The 18409-nt window shown below is 42.5% G+C and overlaps 1 protein-coding gene across 3 annotated transcripts in view; it reads left to right on the forward strand.

The window, feature by feature from the left end:
• The window catches only part of tfcp2l1 (transcription factor CP2-like 1), a 46548-nt gene that overhangs the window by 11555 nt on the left and 16584 nt on the right, over positions 1-18409 (forward strand). For 2 of the 3 annotated variants that reach the window (XM_078552575.1, XM_078552574.1), the window contains exons 2-10: positions 443-594; positions 2950-3026; positions 4201-4306; positions 4797-4903; positions 6796-6948; positions 7942-8052; positions 13850-13938; positions 15291-15339; positions 16398-16491. In XM_078552575.1, the coding sequence (XP_078408701.1) occupies positions 443-594; positions 2950-3026; positions 4201-4306; positions 4797-4903; positions 6796-6948; positions 7942-8052; positions 13850-13938; positions 15291-15339; positions 16398-16491 (938 nt within the window). The remainder of the gene's footprint in view (positions 1-442; positions 595-2949; positions 3027-4200; positions 4307-4796; positions 4904-6795; positions 6949-7941; positions 8053-13849; positions 13939-15290; positions 15340-16397; positions 16492-18409) is intronic. The other variant, XM_078552576.1, reaches the window with a different exon arrangement.

Here is an 18409-nt window from a genome sequence, read left to right on the forward strand (position 1 = left end):
GAATCCAACAAATCTATGAGAATGCGTTTTCTTGTATTTTATGTTGCTCAGCTCTTGTTCAACAAGTATTTAGGGTAGATGTGTGTTCTTGTTCCGTGACACATTATCCTGAAGCTAGACAACAACACAACGTTGATAGTAAATTAGGGCTGACCTTAAGTGCTAGCAAAATAATACTAAGTGAAGGAGTGTCTGGATTTGACTATCATTAGCGAGTTATTATATCTTCGATGTATGCAACTCTTGGCAAACCCTTAAGTCAGTCTTGAAATTCATTATGAAAACCAGCCCACTGTTACCAGTTGTGATGTTAAAGTATAAAATGGTCCTTATTTTCAACCTAGTAACATTTGCCTTTTGTTGACTACAATATGAAAATTGGTGTGTAGTGAGCTTAGATTGAGCTTTCTGCAGCTGATGAATACCTGTTGTTCCATTTCAGTGATGTCCTGACATTTCCAGTATTTAAACATGAGGAGTCTAGCCTCCCTCCAGGAAATGGTGCCAAACTGCTCCCATTCCAGTATGTGCTCTGTGCAGCCACATCTCCTGCTGTCAAACTCCATGAAGAAACACTGACTTATCTCAACCAAGGTATCAAAGTTGAGAGTTGCCTTTGTTTATTTTCCCCTCTCCATTATTCCCTAATCTCTCCTTTCAAGTTGGCTCTTTCACCACATTTCTTTTTTACAGGAATGCTCAGCTTGCGAATATCTCCGTGACGGTGTTCCTATTTCCTTAGTTTGAATGGGGGTCGAGCTGATCTGTTTTCTCTCCACGTTCACCCTGTTCCTGTGCAGCAATCTCAAGAGAATTCACTGCAGCATGTTGAATGCAGTGGGTAACATGTGACTTGTCCATTGATCACCCAGTACAATCTCTTAACGCCTTGGACTCCCAGCAAATTCATGAAACATCTCTTCTTGTTAGCTCTCACCATCTGGACCATTTTGCCAAGATGTACACTGTTTAAATGTGGGTGGGGTGTAAGTGAAATGGGGTTTTGGGTGGGGAAGCTACAAACTCCCTGGTGGTTTAGCCATTATGAAAATTTGTAAGTTTTGAAACAGCCATGTGAAATGTTTCTATTTACCTGCATGCTGCCCATTGTAACTCTGGCATCTGTTTTCTATTGACAATTGGATGCATGAACGTTGGAGTAATTTTCAATTTGCCTGGGGATGTCCAAATCAACAAATTAACAGAAACGTTGAATTTTGATATCTACTGGGTTAAAAGCTGGGGGTTGAAACAGCGCAGAGGGCTGTGTTTAAAACCAAACACAAATTCTGGGAGCATCAATTCCTGTCTGAGGTGAACAAAGAATTAAGTAGGTGAGCATGAAAAGAAACTGAGCTGTGATAGAACTCTTGATTTCAAGACCCATTCAGTTTGAACAAAATGCATTCTTATAAAAGTTAATTGACTAATGTTATGACGTGGCAGATGACGTGCGCCACGAGGGAAACTTGATCATGCGGTCACAACTGTTTTGCAATTTGTATTTTATTTTGAGATGTGTGCCCTGAATTCAGAAGTAATAAGTCTACCACGACTTCAGAAGTTTTTAGAAAACTAAATTAAACATTTCTTAACAAAAGAAAAGATTTCAAGCACATACATAGGTCTACAAATGACTATAATAACTCCTAAAACCCCTAATTAATCTGGTTCCCAGTTACACCTCCGTTAAGGCAACAGTAAAAACAAATAGATTTAAACAGACCCAGGCAAAGTAACACAATACATTGGACAATGAGTTTCAAAATGAGGTTTCTCTGCTTCGGTTCCTGTAGACAGCAACTTGATGCACAGAAGCTGGTGGCTTTTCACACTTATTAGATCTCAGAATGCCTTCTTCTCTTACACATAGCCTCATCTCCTTTATACTTGTTTCTCCATTTTTAATGCAAATTCCATTGTTCCGATATGTCTTTGGAACTTTACCTTTCTCATAATATAAATCTTTTCATAATGCTAATTTTATCAATAGCATTTGGGAAAAATAAACACACTGTTTGCTTTAGCTTCTTCTAGCTACGTGTAACATCTTACCATCTCTTTGAAATTCAACCTAACTTAATTTATCTAAAAATGCAAATGCCAATTACACGTCACATCCTAAAACTTCAGCCATGTTTACGTATTTAGCATTTCAAACCTAGCTTCTTGTTAAGAACTCAAAGCCTCTAGACCAGCTGTCTGTAATTCAGTTAAATCCCCCCCACACACATACGCAGAGAAACTAATCCAAACCCCGTTATTAACCCACTTTTACAATAAATAACAATAATATTATGAAAATTATAATATTTTCATGACATTAATTACAGTTTTGAATATACATGTGCATAAAATGTATACTTTATCTAAAATGTTCTTGCCAATTGTAAGAGAGATTAAAAGTGTCTCCTTGTTCTATAATCCTTGAGTCTGTGTGGCAGTATCTACAGCATTGGAGAAAGTTCTAGAGCATCTGGCATAAAAGCTGAGTTGAAGCCAGTAAGCAGGTTACTGCAGGATAGCCATATGTTAACACTGGGTATGAACCTCCAGGTGAGGTAAAGCTTGTGGATAACAATATACCTGTCTGTTGGAACACCTGAAATAGCATTTTGAGAGAGGGAGAGAAAAGACTGAACTAACCCCACCCCAAGAAAAAAAACCACAACATTAATGAATGTGAAATCTATTGAATGTGGAGACCTACACATTCACATCCAATCCAATCCAAGATCTGTGAACTAACTGCAAATGAGCAAAATGGGTAAATCCTGATAACTCTATTTTGGGCTTAATTAAATTGAATTATCCAGCAATTTGATTTGCGTAATATAGAAAAGTGGAACATTTAAAGCTCAAATAATTTGAATTATCGCGTAACTTGAGTTACTACATTTCTAATTAAGGGGTAGAGTGTACCAACATTTTGTTTTTATCATCAACTAGGTCAATCTTACGAAATCCGTATGTTTGAAAACAGAAAACCAGGAGACAGTCAGGAAATAATTGACAAGTATATAAAGGTAAGAGTTTACAGGATGAGAGGCATCCATTCCACATCTGGAGAGTGCAGATCCTCCAAAGGTGTTGACAAGAGATCCTAAAGCAAATTGTCTGCCTGCTGTTCCTGGCAGAGATACATCATTGCACAACACAGCCCAAGTGATGGGATGTAGGAAATGTCCAGAGAATCTCACTTCTAAATCCCACTGTTTCCTATTCATAATTTTATAAAATGGTATGCTTCCATAAATCGAAGAGATCCAGCAGAATAATTGAGGGACATTGAGAAGGACAGGCAAATATAAGCCATGCTAGTAAAAACTTAGAGAATATAGGACAGACTTTTACAGTTCCCTGCTGGTGGGTTTGCAGATGGGGAGGCTGTAAAATTCCCTGGGTAGCCTTCCTGCGCCCTCCTGTCACAACCTGTCTGCAACTTTACGAGGAGTGGATGAGGCCTAGGCAGCCCGTTGCAATTGAGGCCCTTTTGGTAGCCAGTTATTGGCCATTTAAGGGCTGCTTCCTGCCCAGCCTCAATTTTGAGGCTGGCGAGAGGAGTTCAGAGGTTGTGGGAGAGTTCGGCAGGTCACCCGCCTTGGGCGGGAAGGGGGCACGCCTCCCTCAAAATCCCCCTTTCCACATCAAGTGTCCCCCCACCCACCTGAAAGGTCTGCCCCCAATGGGTGCTCCCCCCACCCTCTCCATCAAGAACCCCAGTCCCCTCTCCCTATCCCCCTGGACCTTCACCTCCCCTCCCCACTGTGAGACCTCCCAATGCTTACCTGGTCCTGGATTTAGAATCTGGGGACTGCTTGTAGTCCCAGCCCTGGCCACTGCTGCCACTGGCGCTGCTGAGACATTGGCTGGCAGCTCTTGAGGGCGGGTCTTCCGCCTGAGCGAAGGGCAGAAGCCCCTCCTCCAGTCAATTATCGCTCCTTGGACCATGAAATAGCTGAGGGGCTGCTGTAACCAGTGGGGATGTGATCCCCAACGACTCTTCGGTGGGGGAGCGGGGGGGGAAACCCCGCTGTCTGGAAAGCCCTGCTCATAATTCCAAAAACCGGATGACAGCCTCTGTGTGTGTGTGTGTGTGTGTGTGTGTGTGTGTGTTCTCCGTTTTGCTGGCTGTTTACAATGCTGCAGAATTCCCAATCATTTGTGATAACTCCCGGTTAATTGTAGGTTGTCTTGCAGAGCATTATCCGTGTGGTTTTCCATGATCGCCGCTTGCAGTACACGGAGCACCAGCAGCTGGAGGGCTGGAGATGGAGTCGGCCGGGAGATCGCATCCTCGACATGGGTGAGCAGGTTTTTGTTTTTGTTTCGTTGGCTCAAAGATAATCGGTGGACCAAGCCTGGGAAACCACTACAGCTGCTTGTAGGGAGCCGAATGCATGAGCTGGTTGTGACTCCTTGTGTACTAATCCAATCCTGTATGAACATGATTAATTTAACCTGAATGGTAAACTATCGCAACACTAACCTTTAGACATTTCAAGGGCCTACTGTCCTACAGTGGTTCTGAATATTTATCTGGAAAGGGGCAGCCCCTTTAACAATATGCTAATTACCAGTTAAGGTTTGTTAGGGATTCGTTATGCCACCTTAGTGCCTAACCTGAGGCTGAGGACTTGTTGCATTAAATCCTAGCTGGTCCCTGCACAAACAATTTTTGTGCAAGCTGTTTTTATTTGGCATGGCGTGGGATAGAAAGGAGCACATCCTGTGTCCCCCCCTCCCCGCCCATGAAAGGCAACTTCAAAATGATGATAAGATGTAACTTTTCACAGACATACCCCTGTCAGTTGGTATCGTGGACCCTCGAGCAAACCCAACACAGCTAAACACGATTGAGTTTCTTTGGGATCCGACCAAAAGGACTTCTGTTTTCGTTCAGGTAAAATGACTACCTTACTGCTACAGTGTCACATCACAGTCTCTAATAAAATGCAGAGTAGAGAGAGAGAGGAGAAAAAGGAGCAGCTCTGGCCTCTCTCTTCTTGCTTTAAGTTTATTAATTTGACGCCCATGTCTTTGAGCTCTGAAATCACGAACTCATTATTCAGTTAGCCTGTTAACACAATTGACACCTAAGCCTTGCTCCGTTTCTTTTAAAACCCTGGATCATGTTCAGTTCCCTTCGCATCTCCTCAGATATTGAAGGAGCCCGTGTCCTCCTGCAGCAAGACCTGGACTACGTTCAGGCTTACTGCTGCTAACTGGCAAGCAGCACTCACACCATCCAATGAGCATCTCTAACAAGAGAGTGTATAACCAGCTCCCCTTGACATTTAATAACATTACCATCAACATCCTGGGGGTTAGCATTGATCAGAAACTGAACTGGACCAACCATATAAATACTGTGGCAAGAAAAGTAAATCAGAGGCTGGAATTCTGTGGCGAGTAACTCACCTCCTGACTCCCCAAGGCCTGTCCACTATATACAAGGCACAAGTCAGAAGTTTGATGGAATACTTTCTACTTCCCTGGATGAGTGCAGCTCCGACAACACTCAAGAAGCTCGACACCATCCAGGACAAAGCAGCCCACTTAATTAGCACCACATCCACAAACATTCACTCCCTTCACCACCGACACACAGGGCAGAATTTTCTGCCTGTCGGGCGGGCGGGCCCGACTCAATCTCTGGCGGGCAGGGGGGGATTCCCCAAATGCGAGAGTGCGCTCTTTTGCGCATGTGCACGAAAGAGCGCACATCTCCCTGAGGCTAAGTGCTGCCTCAGGGAGATCGCTGACAGCTGTATAAACTTTAAAAATAGAAAAGTAATAAAATCCTTAACATGTCCCCCTCATGTGACAATGTCGCACGAGATGGGATATGTTAATAAATTTCACTGGAACTTTAATAAACTTTTTTAAACCCTTCATGAAACCTCATCCCGCCGGTGGATAAGGTTTCATGTTTTTTCAGAAACCCACCAGGGCTCCTGGCCTGCCCACCAACCTTAAGGTTGGACGGGCAGGTCCTTTAATTGTTTTAATTATCCTGTTAATTGGCCATTGACAGGTTGGCGGGTGGACAGCTGATCTCGCTGTGCCCCCGCCTTCCTGAAAATTTAAAAGGGGCGGGATGACGTCGGGGGTTCCCCCCTATGTCATCCTGCGACATTTTGCCGTCGGCGAGTGGGCCCCGCCCCCTGCTCGCCGACGGCAAAATCCAGCCCACAGTGGGAGAAGTGTGCACCATCTATAAGATGCACTGAAGCAACTCATCAAGGATCTTTCGACAGCATTTTCCAAGCCCACAACCTATAGAAGATAAAGGATAGCAGGTGGATGGGGGCACTATCACCTGCACGTTCCCTTCCAAGCCAAACACCATCCTGACTGAGAACTATATCGCTGTTCCTTCACTGTCACTGGGTCAAAACTCTGGAGCTCCCTCCCTAACAGCAATGTGGGTGTACCTACAACACATGGACTGCAGCGGTTCAAGAAGGCAGCTCACCACCACCTTCTCAAGGGCAATTAGGGATGGGCAATATGTGCCAGCCTAGCCTGCGATACCCACATCCCATGATGAAGTTAAAACATTTCTTCTGTCCGCTGTCTCTTCCTCTTTGAAAAGAAGGCCAATACTGAGCCTCTGCTCATGATTTGGCCGCAAGTTTCAGATTCACCCTCATCACTTCTGTCTAAGTCCTGCTGGTGTATCTGTGTCCGAAAGTAGACATCCTGAACTGAATGCAATATCCGGGATGTGGCCTCGCCAATGATTAATATAAGACAAAGAAATTTTTAAAATGTTTCAAATATTTATTTTAGGTTCATTGTATCAGTACTGAGTTCACCCCCCGGAAACATGGTGGGGAGAAGGGAGTTCCATTCAGGATTCAGATTGACACGTTCAGACAAAATGAGATTGGTGAATATACAGAACATCTGCATTCCGCAAGTTGCCAGATTAAAGTGTTCAAGGTATGGGCTAAGTCATTTACTGCTCGTCAAGGGCTAATTGTGAATATTGAAGGTGATTGTCAGAACTGTTTGATGATCAGCTGAAATCGAACTCATTTTTGAATCAGCTCTTCACATCTTGCTCCTCTTTTGTACTGTAGGCATTCATATTAACGCTGGTCTGCCTCAGTATGGTAAGGCATGTATGTTCTGCCCAAAGGCAGGTCCTTGGCCCTTGGTCTGCTGGTGCTTCACCTTGAGCTGTTTTCTTGGCAGGTTTGTCAGTGGTGGTTTGCCATTGCCTTCCACTCTCAGAAGCAGGGTGAGGAGGCAGGCCCCAAGCCTACCTCAGCCAGAACGGGAATTAAGCCAGGGCTGTGGGCATTATTTTGAACCGTCTCACGGTTTGAGCTAACCAGCCCCCTCTCAGTATGGTAGCAACCCACAGTTGCTTTGAAAGGTAAGCGCCCATCTCTTCCATGTTGAGTAGAGATGAGGTAGATGTGTCCCCCCCACCCCCGTTCCAAGAATCCCCCCTCTCCCCCCAAGAAAATTGTATGTTCCTCAACAGGTAATTTGTGGGCAATATTGGCTAGTGATATGTGCCAAGATTTTCAGAATGAGAGCTATTGGTCATATTAAATCTCTTGGACACAAGATTCGCCTGAAAAGCCTAAACACGTAATGTTTTATTTAAGATCTTAAGAATATGTATTAGAAAAGACCATTGGGCTAACCCAACTCATAAATCCAACCTAACTTGCCTATCCCTTATTCCTTTCTCTCTTTCCAGAATCTGGTTGAATTGGACCTTGAATAAATGTTATAGTATTTTGTTTCAGGAGTATTACTGAATTGGTTGGATAGTTTTCCTTTTACTTATTGTTCAGTTGAGCGGAGAGCTCGTGTTTGTTTTAATGTTTGCTTTGGTATATTGAAAAGAAAGGAGGTTTGACTAGCTCCTGGATCCTTGTAATACTTGAATTCGGTTGTGATGGGTCTGTGTTTTTAAAGCCTAAGGGAGCTGATCGAAAACAGAAAACCGACCGAGAAAAGATAGAAAAGCGAACGGTCCAGGAAAGAGAAAAATACCAACGTTCATACGATACAACAATCCTCACAGAGGTAGGAATTAGATTGCGGAAGTTCCTTCATTGGGACATAATTTATACATAAATTTATATTCTACTAAACTTTCAAACCAAATCAATCCTTTCTGTAGGCTGCTGTTGACATGATACAATGGTTATTAGTAGACTCTGTACCATCTGTCTTCAGTGCCGACAGAAAGGCAAGTAAGTTTCTTGAAATTGTGCACTTATTTTCTCCCTCGCAAGTTTTCTTGGCAATGTTATCTACTAACAAGAGCATTGATCTATGGAAAAACCACCTCATTAACATCAAATTACTCGCCAAGGTGTTTCCTTTTAAATCTGATTAATGGCAATGAAAGACCTTCAAAACGGAACTGCATCTCCCTCAGTCAGCTGTGGCTCAGTCCATAGCACCCTCGCCTTTGAATCAGAGGGTTGTGGGTTCATGTCCCGCTCCCGGAAACCAAGAACTGTGATTGTACTCGAAAGACCTGTGACTGTTGATAACTCGAAAGAGTTTCCCTCAGTTCTAAATAAACACAAGTCACAGTGCAGCAATATAAGTGGCTAATTGCTGCTGGGACTGGTCCTTCCCCTAAGATCTTTCATCCCATGTTCCGCCTGGATAACATTGATTTATAGCCTTATTTTGGATCTATGAGAAATAACGTAATAATCATTTGATGTTGGTTCCTTTCAATGAAAAATTAATTTTGCATAATTACCAAACTGGGAGTGGGCTGTACATATTGCAATCATTTCATAACTTTAAGCAACAATACTTGTTGCGTTAAATATCACAGTGAACACCAGCGGGATGAAGTTCTTAATTTGGTTTGTAATACCTTTCCTCGGGAATGGGGGTGGAGGGAAGTTGTTCAGTAAGTCAGGCAGTATCTTTGGAGAGAGAAACTGAGTTAATGTTTCAGGTCGGTGACCTTTGTTCTGAGTGAAGGTCATTGACCTGAAACATTAACTCTTGTTTCCTTCTCTCCACAGATACCTGCTGAGTATTTCCAACAGTTTCTGTTTTTAATATAGATTTCCAGTGCCCACAATGTTTAGTTTTTAACTGATCCTTACCAACCAAGCCACAGCTAACACTTGTAGTACTTTCATTTCAAATGTTTCTCTTTAATGCTTTAACTCCCTAACACATTCAAGAACAAATTTTACTTTTGTATTAAAAGTTAATTATTTTTCACTTTTAAAATTTTTTTGTAACACTTAACAGTGAAATTTATTCAAAACCAATCTTGCGGCTGAGGTCAGCTTGGCTGAGTTGTTGGTAGTTTGGCCTCTGAATTAGAAGTATGGGATTCGAATCCTACTCCAGGCGCTGGACATACCAACACTTGCCAGCCCACAATCTTTCATTCATTATAGTGAATGGGAGAAAAATCATGACTGATGAGCACAGAAGCAAGTACTGTAAACCCTGCAGTAGTATAGACTCGTGTTCTAGTGCAGTGCTGAGGGAATGTTATGAAGCCTCCAGATGAGATTAAACTGATGCGCCAGCTGCCTGTTTTAAGTGCATGTTGGGAAGATTCCATGTGACCATCGAGTGCGCCCATTGGCCTAGTCAATATTCTCCCCACAATGTAACGCCAACAAAACAAAAATTAACTGATTATTCACGTCACTGCTATTTTGTAAGATATTGCTACGTGCAAAACAGTTGATATATTTGCCTAGATAAATAATTGCTTGAAGTTGATGTATGTAAAGTTCTACAGCATGTTTCAGAGATATGATAAGGCTCTATGTAAATGGGAATCTTTCTTGTTTTGATCACTGTTGTATTCATGCATGAGTTCAAATCAAAGAACGGTGCATTTTGAGGGATTCCTTGCCCTGAGAAGGAGATATTGCTATGCTTGAAGTTGGAGTTCGCGTTACAATTTTTAGGAATGCATTCTAATGAACGGTTAGTGTCACTTTTACTGCAAAGCTGTCTCTTGTATCCTCTGATCCATTTCTCTCCAGAAATGTAGCTGGTTGCTTCCCGAACCTATTCATCCGTGATAACATTCCACAAATTAATGACCTGATTTTGTTTCAATGTCGAAGTTTAGTATTAACTGAGGGGGGAAGGTGATTACACTGCAATACTTTCAGAAGCTTCTCTTGTCCTTAAAAGTAAGCCACGTTTATTTTGTTAGTCTGTTGCGGGGAGACAGTGGTGTTGTGGTAATGTCAGCAGGCTAGTAACCCAGAGGCCCAGTTTAGTGCTCTGGGGACATTGGTTTGAATCCCACCACAGCAGCTGGTGTAATTTAAATTCAATTAATAAATCTGGGATTATAAAGTTAGCTTGAGTAATGGTGACCATGAAACTATCACCTATTCACTAAAGTCCCTTAGATTAGGAGAAATAAACACGAGAGGACATGGCTTTGGGGTGAAAGGGGAAAGGTTTAGGGGAAGCATTAGGGGGAACTTCTTCACTCAGAGAGTGGTGAGAGTGTGGAACGAGCTACCATATGACGTGGTAAATGCGGGCTCACTCTTAAGTTTTAAGAATAAATTAGATAGATACTTGGATGGGAGAGGTCTGGAGGGTTATGGACTAGGTGCGGGTCAATGGGACTAGTGGAATAATATTTCGGCACAGACTAGAAGTGGAAAGCTTTACAGTTTTAGAATCATATTTACAATACAGAAGGAGGCACATCTTTGAAAGATCTATCTAAGTCCCATATCCATCAAAATTTTCTTTTTCAGGCATTTATCTGCTTTTTGACAGCTATTATATATCTGCTTCCACCTCTGTTTCTGGTACAGCAGTTCACATTTCAAGAATAATGTGCATTAATTTTTTTTTTTTAATCTGTTAAACTCTCCATCATTTTGGACACAGTATTCAAGAAAGGAGGGAAACAGAATGCAGAAAACCATAGACCAGTCAGCCTATCATCTGTCATTGGGAGAATGCTAAAATCCATTCTGAAGAAGATAGAAGGACATTTAAAAAATCAGAGCCAACATGGTTTTTTGAAAGGGAAAACATGTTTGACAAATTATTCGAGTTCTTTGAGTATGTAACAAGGAGAGTGCATAAGGGGGAACCAGTCGACATAGTGTATTTGGATTTCCAAAAGGCATTTAATAAGGTGCTACATCTAAGGTTACTGCACAAGATAAGAGCTCACGGTGTTGGAGGTGATATATTAGCATGGATAGAGAATTGGCTAACTAACAGGAAACAGAGAGTCAGGATAAATTGGTTGTTTTCAGGTTGGCAAACTGTAACTAGTGGAGTGCCACAGAGATTAGAGCTGGGGTCGCAACTATTTACGATTTATATTAATAACTTAGGTGAATGGCCGTTTGGATTGTAGCCAAATTTGCTGACATTATGAAGATAGATAGGAAAGCAAGTTGTTAGGAGGATACAAAGAACCTGCAAAGGGATATAGATAGATTATGTGTGTGGGCAAAAATTCGGCAGATGGAACCTCATCTGGGAAAGTGTGAGATTGTTCACTTTCGCAGGAGGAATAGAAAGGCAGAGTGATACTCAAATAGAGAGAGACTGCACAATGCTGCAGTACAGTGGGATCTGCGTATCCTTGTACATGAATCACAAAAAGGTTAGCCTGTAGGTACAGCAAGTATTTAGAAAGGCAAATGGAACGTTTTAAGTGGGGGTGGAGTATATAAGTGGGGAAGTCTTGTTACAACTGTGCAGGACATTTGTCAGACCGCACCTAGAGCGCCGTGTACAGTCTGGTGCCCTATTTAAGGAAGGATATACTTGCATTGGAAGCAGTTCAGAGAAGGTTCACTAGGCTGATTCCGGGAATAAAAGGGTTGTCTTAAGAGAAAGGGTTGAGCAGGTAAACTCACTGGAGTTTAGTAGAATGAGAGGTGACTTTATTGAAACATATAAGATTCTGAGGGGGCTTGACAGGGCAGGTGCTGAGAGGATGTTTCTCCTCGTCGGGGAATCTAGAACTAAGGGGCACAGTTTAAAGTTAAGGGATCCTCCATTCAAGATGGAGATGAGGAGGAGTTCCTTCTCTCAGAGGATTGTTAGTGTTTGTAATTCTCTTCCACAGAAACCAGTGGAGGCTGGGCCATTGAATGTATTCAAGGCTGAGTTAGACATATTTTTGGTCGACAAGGGAGTCAAGTGTAATGAGGGACAGGCAGGAAAGTGGAGTTAAGGCCACAATCAGATCAGCCATGGTCTTATTGAGTAGGCTCGATGGGCCAAATGGCATACTCCTGCTTCTATTTCTTATGATGTTATAGAGATAAATTTATGCCCCCTAGCTATTGCCTTACCGACTGCATAAATAATTTTTCCTTACTCACCAAATCAAGGTGAAGTGAGAGCGACTGCCCTTGACATTAAGGCAGCATTTGACTGAGTGTGGTGTCAAGCAGCCTTAGCAACACTGAAGTCAATCAGGGGGAAAACTCTCCATTCCAGTCATACCTAGCAAAAAGGAAGATGGTGTGTGGTTGTTGGAGGTCAGTCATCTCACCCCCAGGACATCACTGCAGGAGTTCCTCAGGGTAATGCTCTCGGTTCAATCACCTTCAGTTGCTTCATGGATGACCTTCTCTCTGTTGTAGGGCAGGATTTTCGGTTGTCAGGTGGGTGCAGTGGGTGGGCCCGGAAAAGGCTGGGAAACGGGCCCCTGATATTAGCGCTGGCGCGGGGAGCTGCCTCAGGGAGCTGAGGAATTTTAAATCCAAAAACAAAGATTATGATATTCCAAAAAAAAAATTTCCACCCACAAGAATCACTCAGCTAAACATATTGATGATAAAAATTCTGCCCATTTCAATTAATATCGGAAACCTCATCCCACCCTTGGATGAGGTTTCCTCAAAAATCCAAATGCCGCCTGGCCAATTTGCTCGCCCGCCAACCATAACGTTGGATGGGCAGTGAAAAATCCCAGTTAATTGCTACATTAATGGCTTTAATAGGCCTCTCAATTGCTGGCGGGCATGCTGCTGACTCTCAAGTGTGCCCGCCGACCGAAATATCGCGCGAGTGCAAGATGGCGTTGGGACGCTCACCCAACGTCATCACACGTTATTTCATGCTCGGGCGTGTCGGGCATGCACCCGCACGCTGAGTGAAAAACCCTTCCTATACAGACAGAATTGGGGATGTTTGCTGATGATTGCACAATGTTCAGCACCATTCACAACTACTCAGACACTGAAGTAGTTTGTGTCTGCTTGCAACATGAGCAACTTTCAGGCTTGGTTCAGTTAAGTTCCTGGTCAATGGTAACTGCCCCCCCCCAGAAGGTTGATAGTTGAGGATTCAGCAATGTTAATCCCACTAAATACCAAGGAAAATGGTTAGAGTCTCACTTGTTGGAGATGGCCATTGCCTGACACTTCGTGTGCCACAAATATTACTTGCCACTTGTCAGTCCAAACCTTAATATCCTTCCTAAAGCATGGTACCCAAAATGATACAATATCCTTAACTTTAGCTGAATCAGTGTTTTTTACATGCTTAACATAATTTCTTTGCTTTTGTATTCTGACCCTATTTGCAAAACCTGGGATCCCTTACAATGTTTGTTTGTTTTGCACCTTTCTCAACTTATTTTCCTATATTAATTTGTCTATCTAGCCCCTTAAATTTCTCAGCTCCTCTAGTTTTATATCTTTTAAGCTTTGTTTGGTACACAAAAATACTGCAGCAGTTGCAGGATTAATCATCATTTTCTGTGGATGACCCATGAAGGGAAAAGCTATCTTCTTCCTTTTCATTTTAATAAAAGAATATTAATGCAATGCCAGATTTTGAGAGATGCCAACTGAATTGTGCTCCTCATTCTTCTTTGCAGTGCTCTCCATGGCCTGATGCCTCATACGTTAGTAGTACTCCCTCCATAGGTTACCACAGCTTGCCTGTCAACTTTAGTGTCAGTGAAGGGTATGTACCATATTCTCTACAAAATCCCCTTTGTCACTGCCTTGGCCATGAGCGATTGTGGATTTGGAGTGCCAGAACTGAAAGTCAATCTTTTTTGTTTGAGCAATCAATGCCCTTATTTCAACAATCTGGCTCAACTCAATGAATTGCTGTGTTCAGCTGCACGGTTAAAGTCACAGGAAAACCATTGTATAATTTCAGCATAATTTGAGGCCCTCGAGACCACTTTACACCTTTGCCTTTGTGGCCTGAGCTTGAGGTTCTACTTTGCATTGTCTTCTGACATAACTATTCTATCACAGTATGACAGTCTTTTGGTACAGGATGGAGGAGAGATAAAGGCTGCATTGATTTGTCTTCCTGTCTTAGCAAAAGGCACTGCTTGGAGGGACTCCTAGGTATAAGGGTAGTCTGTGGATGTTTTTTAAACTATGTGTAGCTGCCATTAACTAGATAGATTTAAATAAGAAACCCAAATCTAATCATCACCTTTTCTGCTGTAAAGACAGTTTCTGCACAGGTTGTTCCGACAAAGACTAGCCTCCAAAAGCATAGTCTTCAAGATAAAATTTCTTTATGGGTTAGCTTTCTTTATTGATTCCTCCCCCACCCAGCCTGAAGGCATTTGAATTTTGCTGAGGTCAGTCTTTGGAAACCTCTGTCACCTTTCAGAACATTGCTGCATTGACCATTAGAACCCAGACAGTGAGGTTTGATAAGCTATTTAGAGTAATGAAGGGCGTCAGATTGTGCCCTCACCTTGTACCTGCAGTTTGTGACTTTCCATCAGAGACAGTGGATCAGGAGCAGAAACGCTGACTTATTTCCCCCCACCCCAGCTCCTCTACCAACCCTTCCCTATCCCCCACACCCCTCCCCCCACCACCCCGATTAAAAAAACATCGAATTATGTTGTGTCCAGTTGTCACAACCCTATTGCTATTCTGTCTGAGAGCAGATAATTTAGTATGGACTGGGGATTAAACCTGCCAACTTGGTGGGCCCCCCTGTTTCAGTACTACGCTAAACCACTGATGGAGCATTCCTGCTTTGAAGTTTATTAAGTGTTTATTGGATGATATTGTTCTAGTGAAGCAGTGATGGAGAAATGATTCATGTTATCAATGTGGTTAATCTCCATAGTACCCTATCTTTGAGCCTCTTACAAATATTCTCTGAATTCTTGTGTTTCAGTTTGGAATAACATGTAGGACATTTAGATCCTCAATCTTACTCAAAGATCCTTAGTCACGCCCCTTGAAGATGAGTTTGCATTATTTGCTTTGCCTACTGTGTGTTAACATAATTGCGTCATCACTCACAAACTTTTTTTTCGGGTTGTGCAACTTTAGAAATTGGTCACCAACAAGCCAAGAAGATCCATCGTCTCTGAACACTGATGTAAGTATTTGTGAGATCATTTTACTGTGGTGATTTTCTCTCTTTTAGGACATTTGGTGTGCTATTCATTTGCTTTTCCCTTACCTGCCGTAAACTTGAGGTCATCCAAAACCAGGCTGCCTGTGTCCTAACCCGCACCAAGTCCTCTTCGCCTATCTCCCCTGTGCTCACTGACCCACATTGGCTCCCAGTCAAGCAACGTCTTGATTTTAAAATTCACATCCTTGTTTTCAAACCCCTCCTTGTCCTTATCCCTCTCTGCCTCTGTCATCTCCCCCTGCCCCACAATACTCTGAGATATCTGCGCTCCTCTAATTCGGGCATTTGAAGCATCCCCGATTTTAATCATCCACCATGTTAATCATCCAACCTTCAGCTGCCTGGGCACCAAGCTCTGGAATTCCCTCCCAACACCTCTCCACCTCTCTACTTCACTTTCCTCATTTAATACACTTATTAAAGCCTACTCCTTTGTCCAAGCTTTTGGTTAACTGACCTTGTAGCCTGAAACTTCCAAGGAGTGGCAACCACTATAGATTGCCACTCCACTTCTACTTTTCTCCACCACTCCAGAGCGCTGGCTGAGTCTTCCGATCCTGGCTTCTCCAGAAATGTGGAGCATAACTTCAATCTGACTCCTTAGTCGTAGCACTGCTACGTAGTATTTCTGTCTAACATTTTCTGGGTAACTATTTGGGTAAGTAAATCAGAACTGTCCAAAGTCTCTGACTGCAACTCAGAGTTGAGGACTTTTTCGGTTGTACAAGGAAGCAAGGGAATTGCCCATTGGAAGTTTAAACTTCCTGGGAAATTCTCACGGGGTCAGTACATTGGGACTTCCGAGGGGTGCTGTAGTGTGTCTTGTGGGTACGTCTGATCTCCGATGATTGGAGACCGGAAGACCCGGGTAAATATCTCCTTCTGTGGCTCAGTGCCATATTTTGTTTTATGATGCTCCCTAAGCACCTTGGGATATTTTATCATGTTAAAGGTGCTATATAGATATAAGTGGTTGTTGTTGTTTTAATGGAAGACATCTTATTCTTTATGCAATGTAGTACCTGTTGCCCACAGCCTCTAGCCAGGATGCACAGCAGTGGCTGTACAGAAACCGCTTCTCGACATTCTGCCAGCTATTTTTCAATTTTTCAGGTGAGCTGTATTTTTTTTTAAAATCTAGAATTGTTTGAAGCTTGCGAAACGCTCAAGGCCCACAGTAATGGCTTATTCCTGGCATTCCGAGATTTAACTTTGGATGATAGAAACTGTTTAATTATTAGTCAACAGAACTTTGTAACTGATTGACGTCACTAAACACTCTTGTGCCCCCTTTTTATTGCTGGATGCTTGAGAGTGAGAGAGAGAGAAGACAAGTTCTCTCTTTATTAAAAACTTCCTCTTGTTAATTAACCTCCTCTTCCACGCAGTTAAGCGTATAATCATTGTCTTGTCGCTAGAATTCAAATAGCTCAGCTAGATAGTTTTCATGCCCCAAGCTGCTAAATGCCAGTGAGCATCGGCACTGTAACAAGATACAGAAAATGGCATATAATACATTAGATCTCATAATGAAGGGTAGAACACTGGAGCCTCAGTTTTTATTTATATAGATACACATTACCTATTGTGCCTCTTCACACAACAGCCATACTTTCAGCCTGCTCCTATTTAAATCACTTTTGAAGGGACAAATAGTTGCTTGGTGGTACAGGATATGAGCATTGCTGAAAAAAGAGACTTTTTTTTGTCGAAGCTTTTCATCTTGCAGCGAAACTAAATAAGTGATAGCCATTCGCTGGTTCATTCCCCAGGGCAATGTCTTGACCAGAGTCAAGCTGCCTGGTTTAAAGTTCAAACAATGCTTGGCAGTTAACTGTCAGTCACCATCAACTGGGGCATTCTCCATGGCAGCGCCCCTACCAAACAGAATCCACTTGCCAATCAATCAGCACTCTCTTATACAATATAAATATGTTGTTTCCCCTGACATTGGTATTTTCTTGTGAATTGTCCTGATGAGTGCAAAGCGAAAAGCTTCGACAAAAAAAGTCTTTTTTTTCAGCAATAGTTTTGGAATAACCTTAAACAACTAAGTGTCTTATAATAGGGACAACAGCAACCCCTTCAATCAAAAGCTCAAAACTTTAAAGGAAACTTAAATCAAATTAAAATGACATCCCCAGTGTTCGCATTCCAGTACCCCCAGTGCTTACAAGTCACAGAAGGCCTCGAACATACAGGCAGACACCTTGTTCTCCCTCTCCAGGGACACCAGAGTGCAGTCATAGCCGAGGAAGAGAGACAGACAGGCTGTTGAGCCCCCCTCTACTGCCCACTGCCTGGATCTGTTGATCTGCTACTCGTAGAAGAACAGTTAAGTCCCCAATTAATACCCACCACTTGAATATAATTAGCATAGTGGCATAGTGGTAATGTCACTGGACTACTTACTAATCCAGAGGCTCAGGCTAATCCTCTGGGGGCATGGGTTCAAATCCCACCATGGCAGCTGGGGGGGATTTAAATTCAATTAATTAAGTCTGGAATTGAAAGACCAATTGTTGTAAAAACCCATCTGGTTCACTAACATTCTTTAGGGAAGGAAATCGCCACCCTTACCCGGTGTGCCCTACATATGACTCCAGATCCACACAATGTGGTTGACTTGGAAATAGCTTAGCAAGCCATTCAGTTCAAGGGCAGTTAGGGATAGGTAACAAATGTTGGCCTTGCCAGTGACACCCACATCCCATGAAAGAATAAATAAAAAAAAAACCTACTAATGTGCAAAAGTGCTACCAACCCAGAGCCAAGATTTACTTCTACAATTAGTTTTGATGGGTAAGAGAGAAATGCATAGACTGTGCTTTCTGTCTTCTCTGTAAGTACTAGGGTTGAAGATATCATTACTCTACAGCTAAACTGGCATTAGAGTGTCTTCTGTAATTTCAAATTTTTTTAATTCAGGAAAAATGTTCTGTTTTTATGAAGTTTCTTGCTATGATATTGAGTCCATCAGATGTCCTTTTAAATGCCATATTCTGTTTTGTACACTTCTTTGCTCTATAGC

This window comes from Cetorhinus maximus, chromosome 11, assembly GCF_964194155.1.
Source record: "Cetorhinus maximus chromosome 11, sCetMax3.hap1.1, whole genome shotgun sequence".
Classification (NCBI taxonomy): Eukaryota; Metazoa; Chordata; class Chondrichthyes; order Lamniformes; family Cetorhinidae; genus Cetorhinus; species Cetorhinus maximus.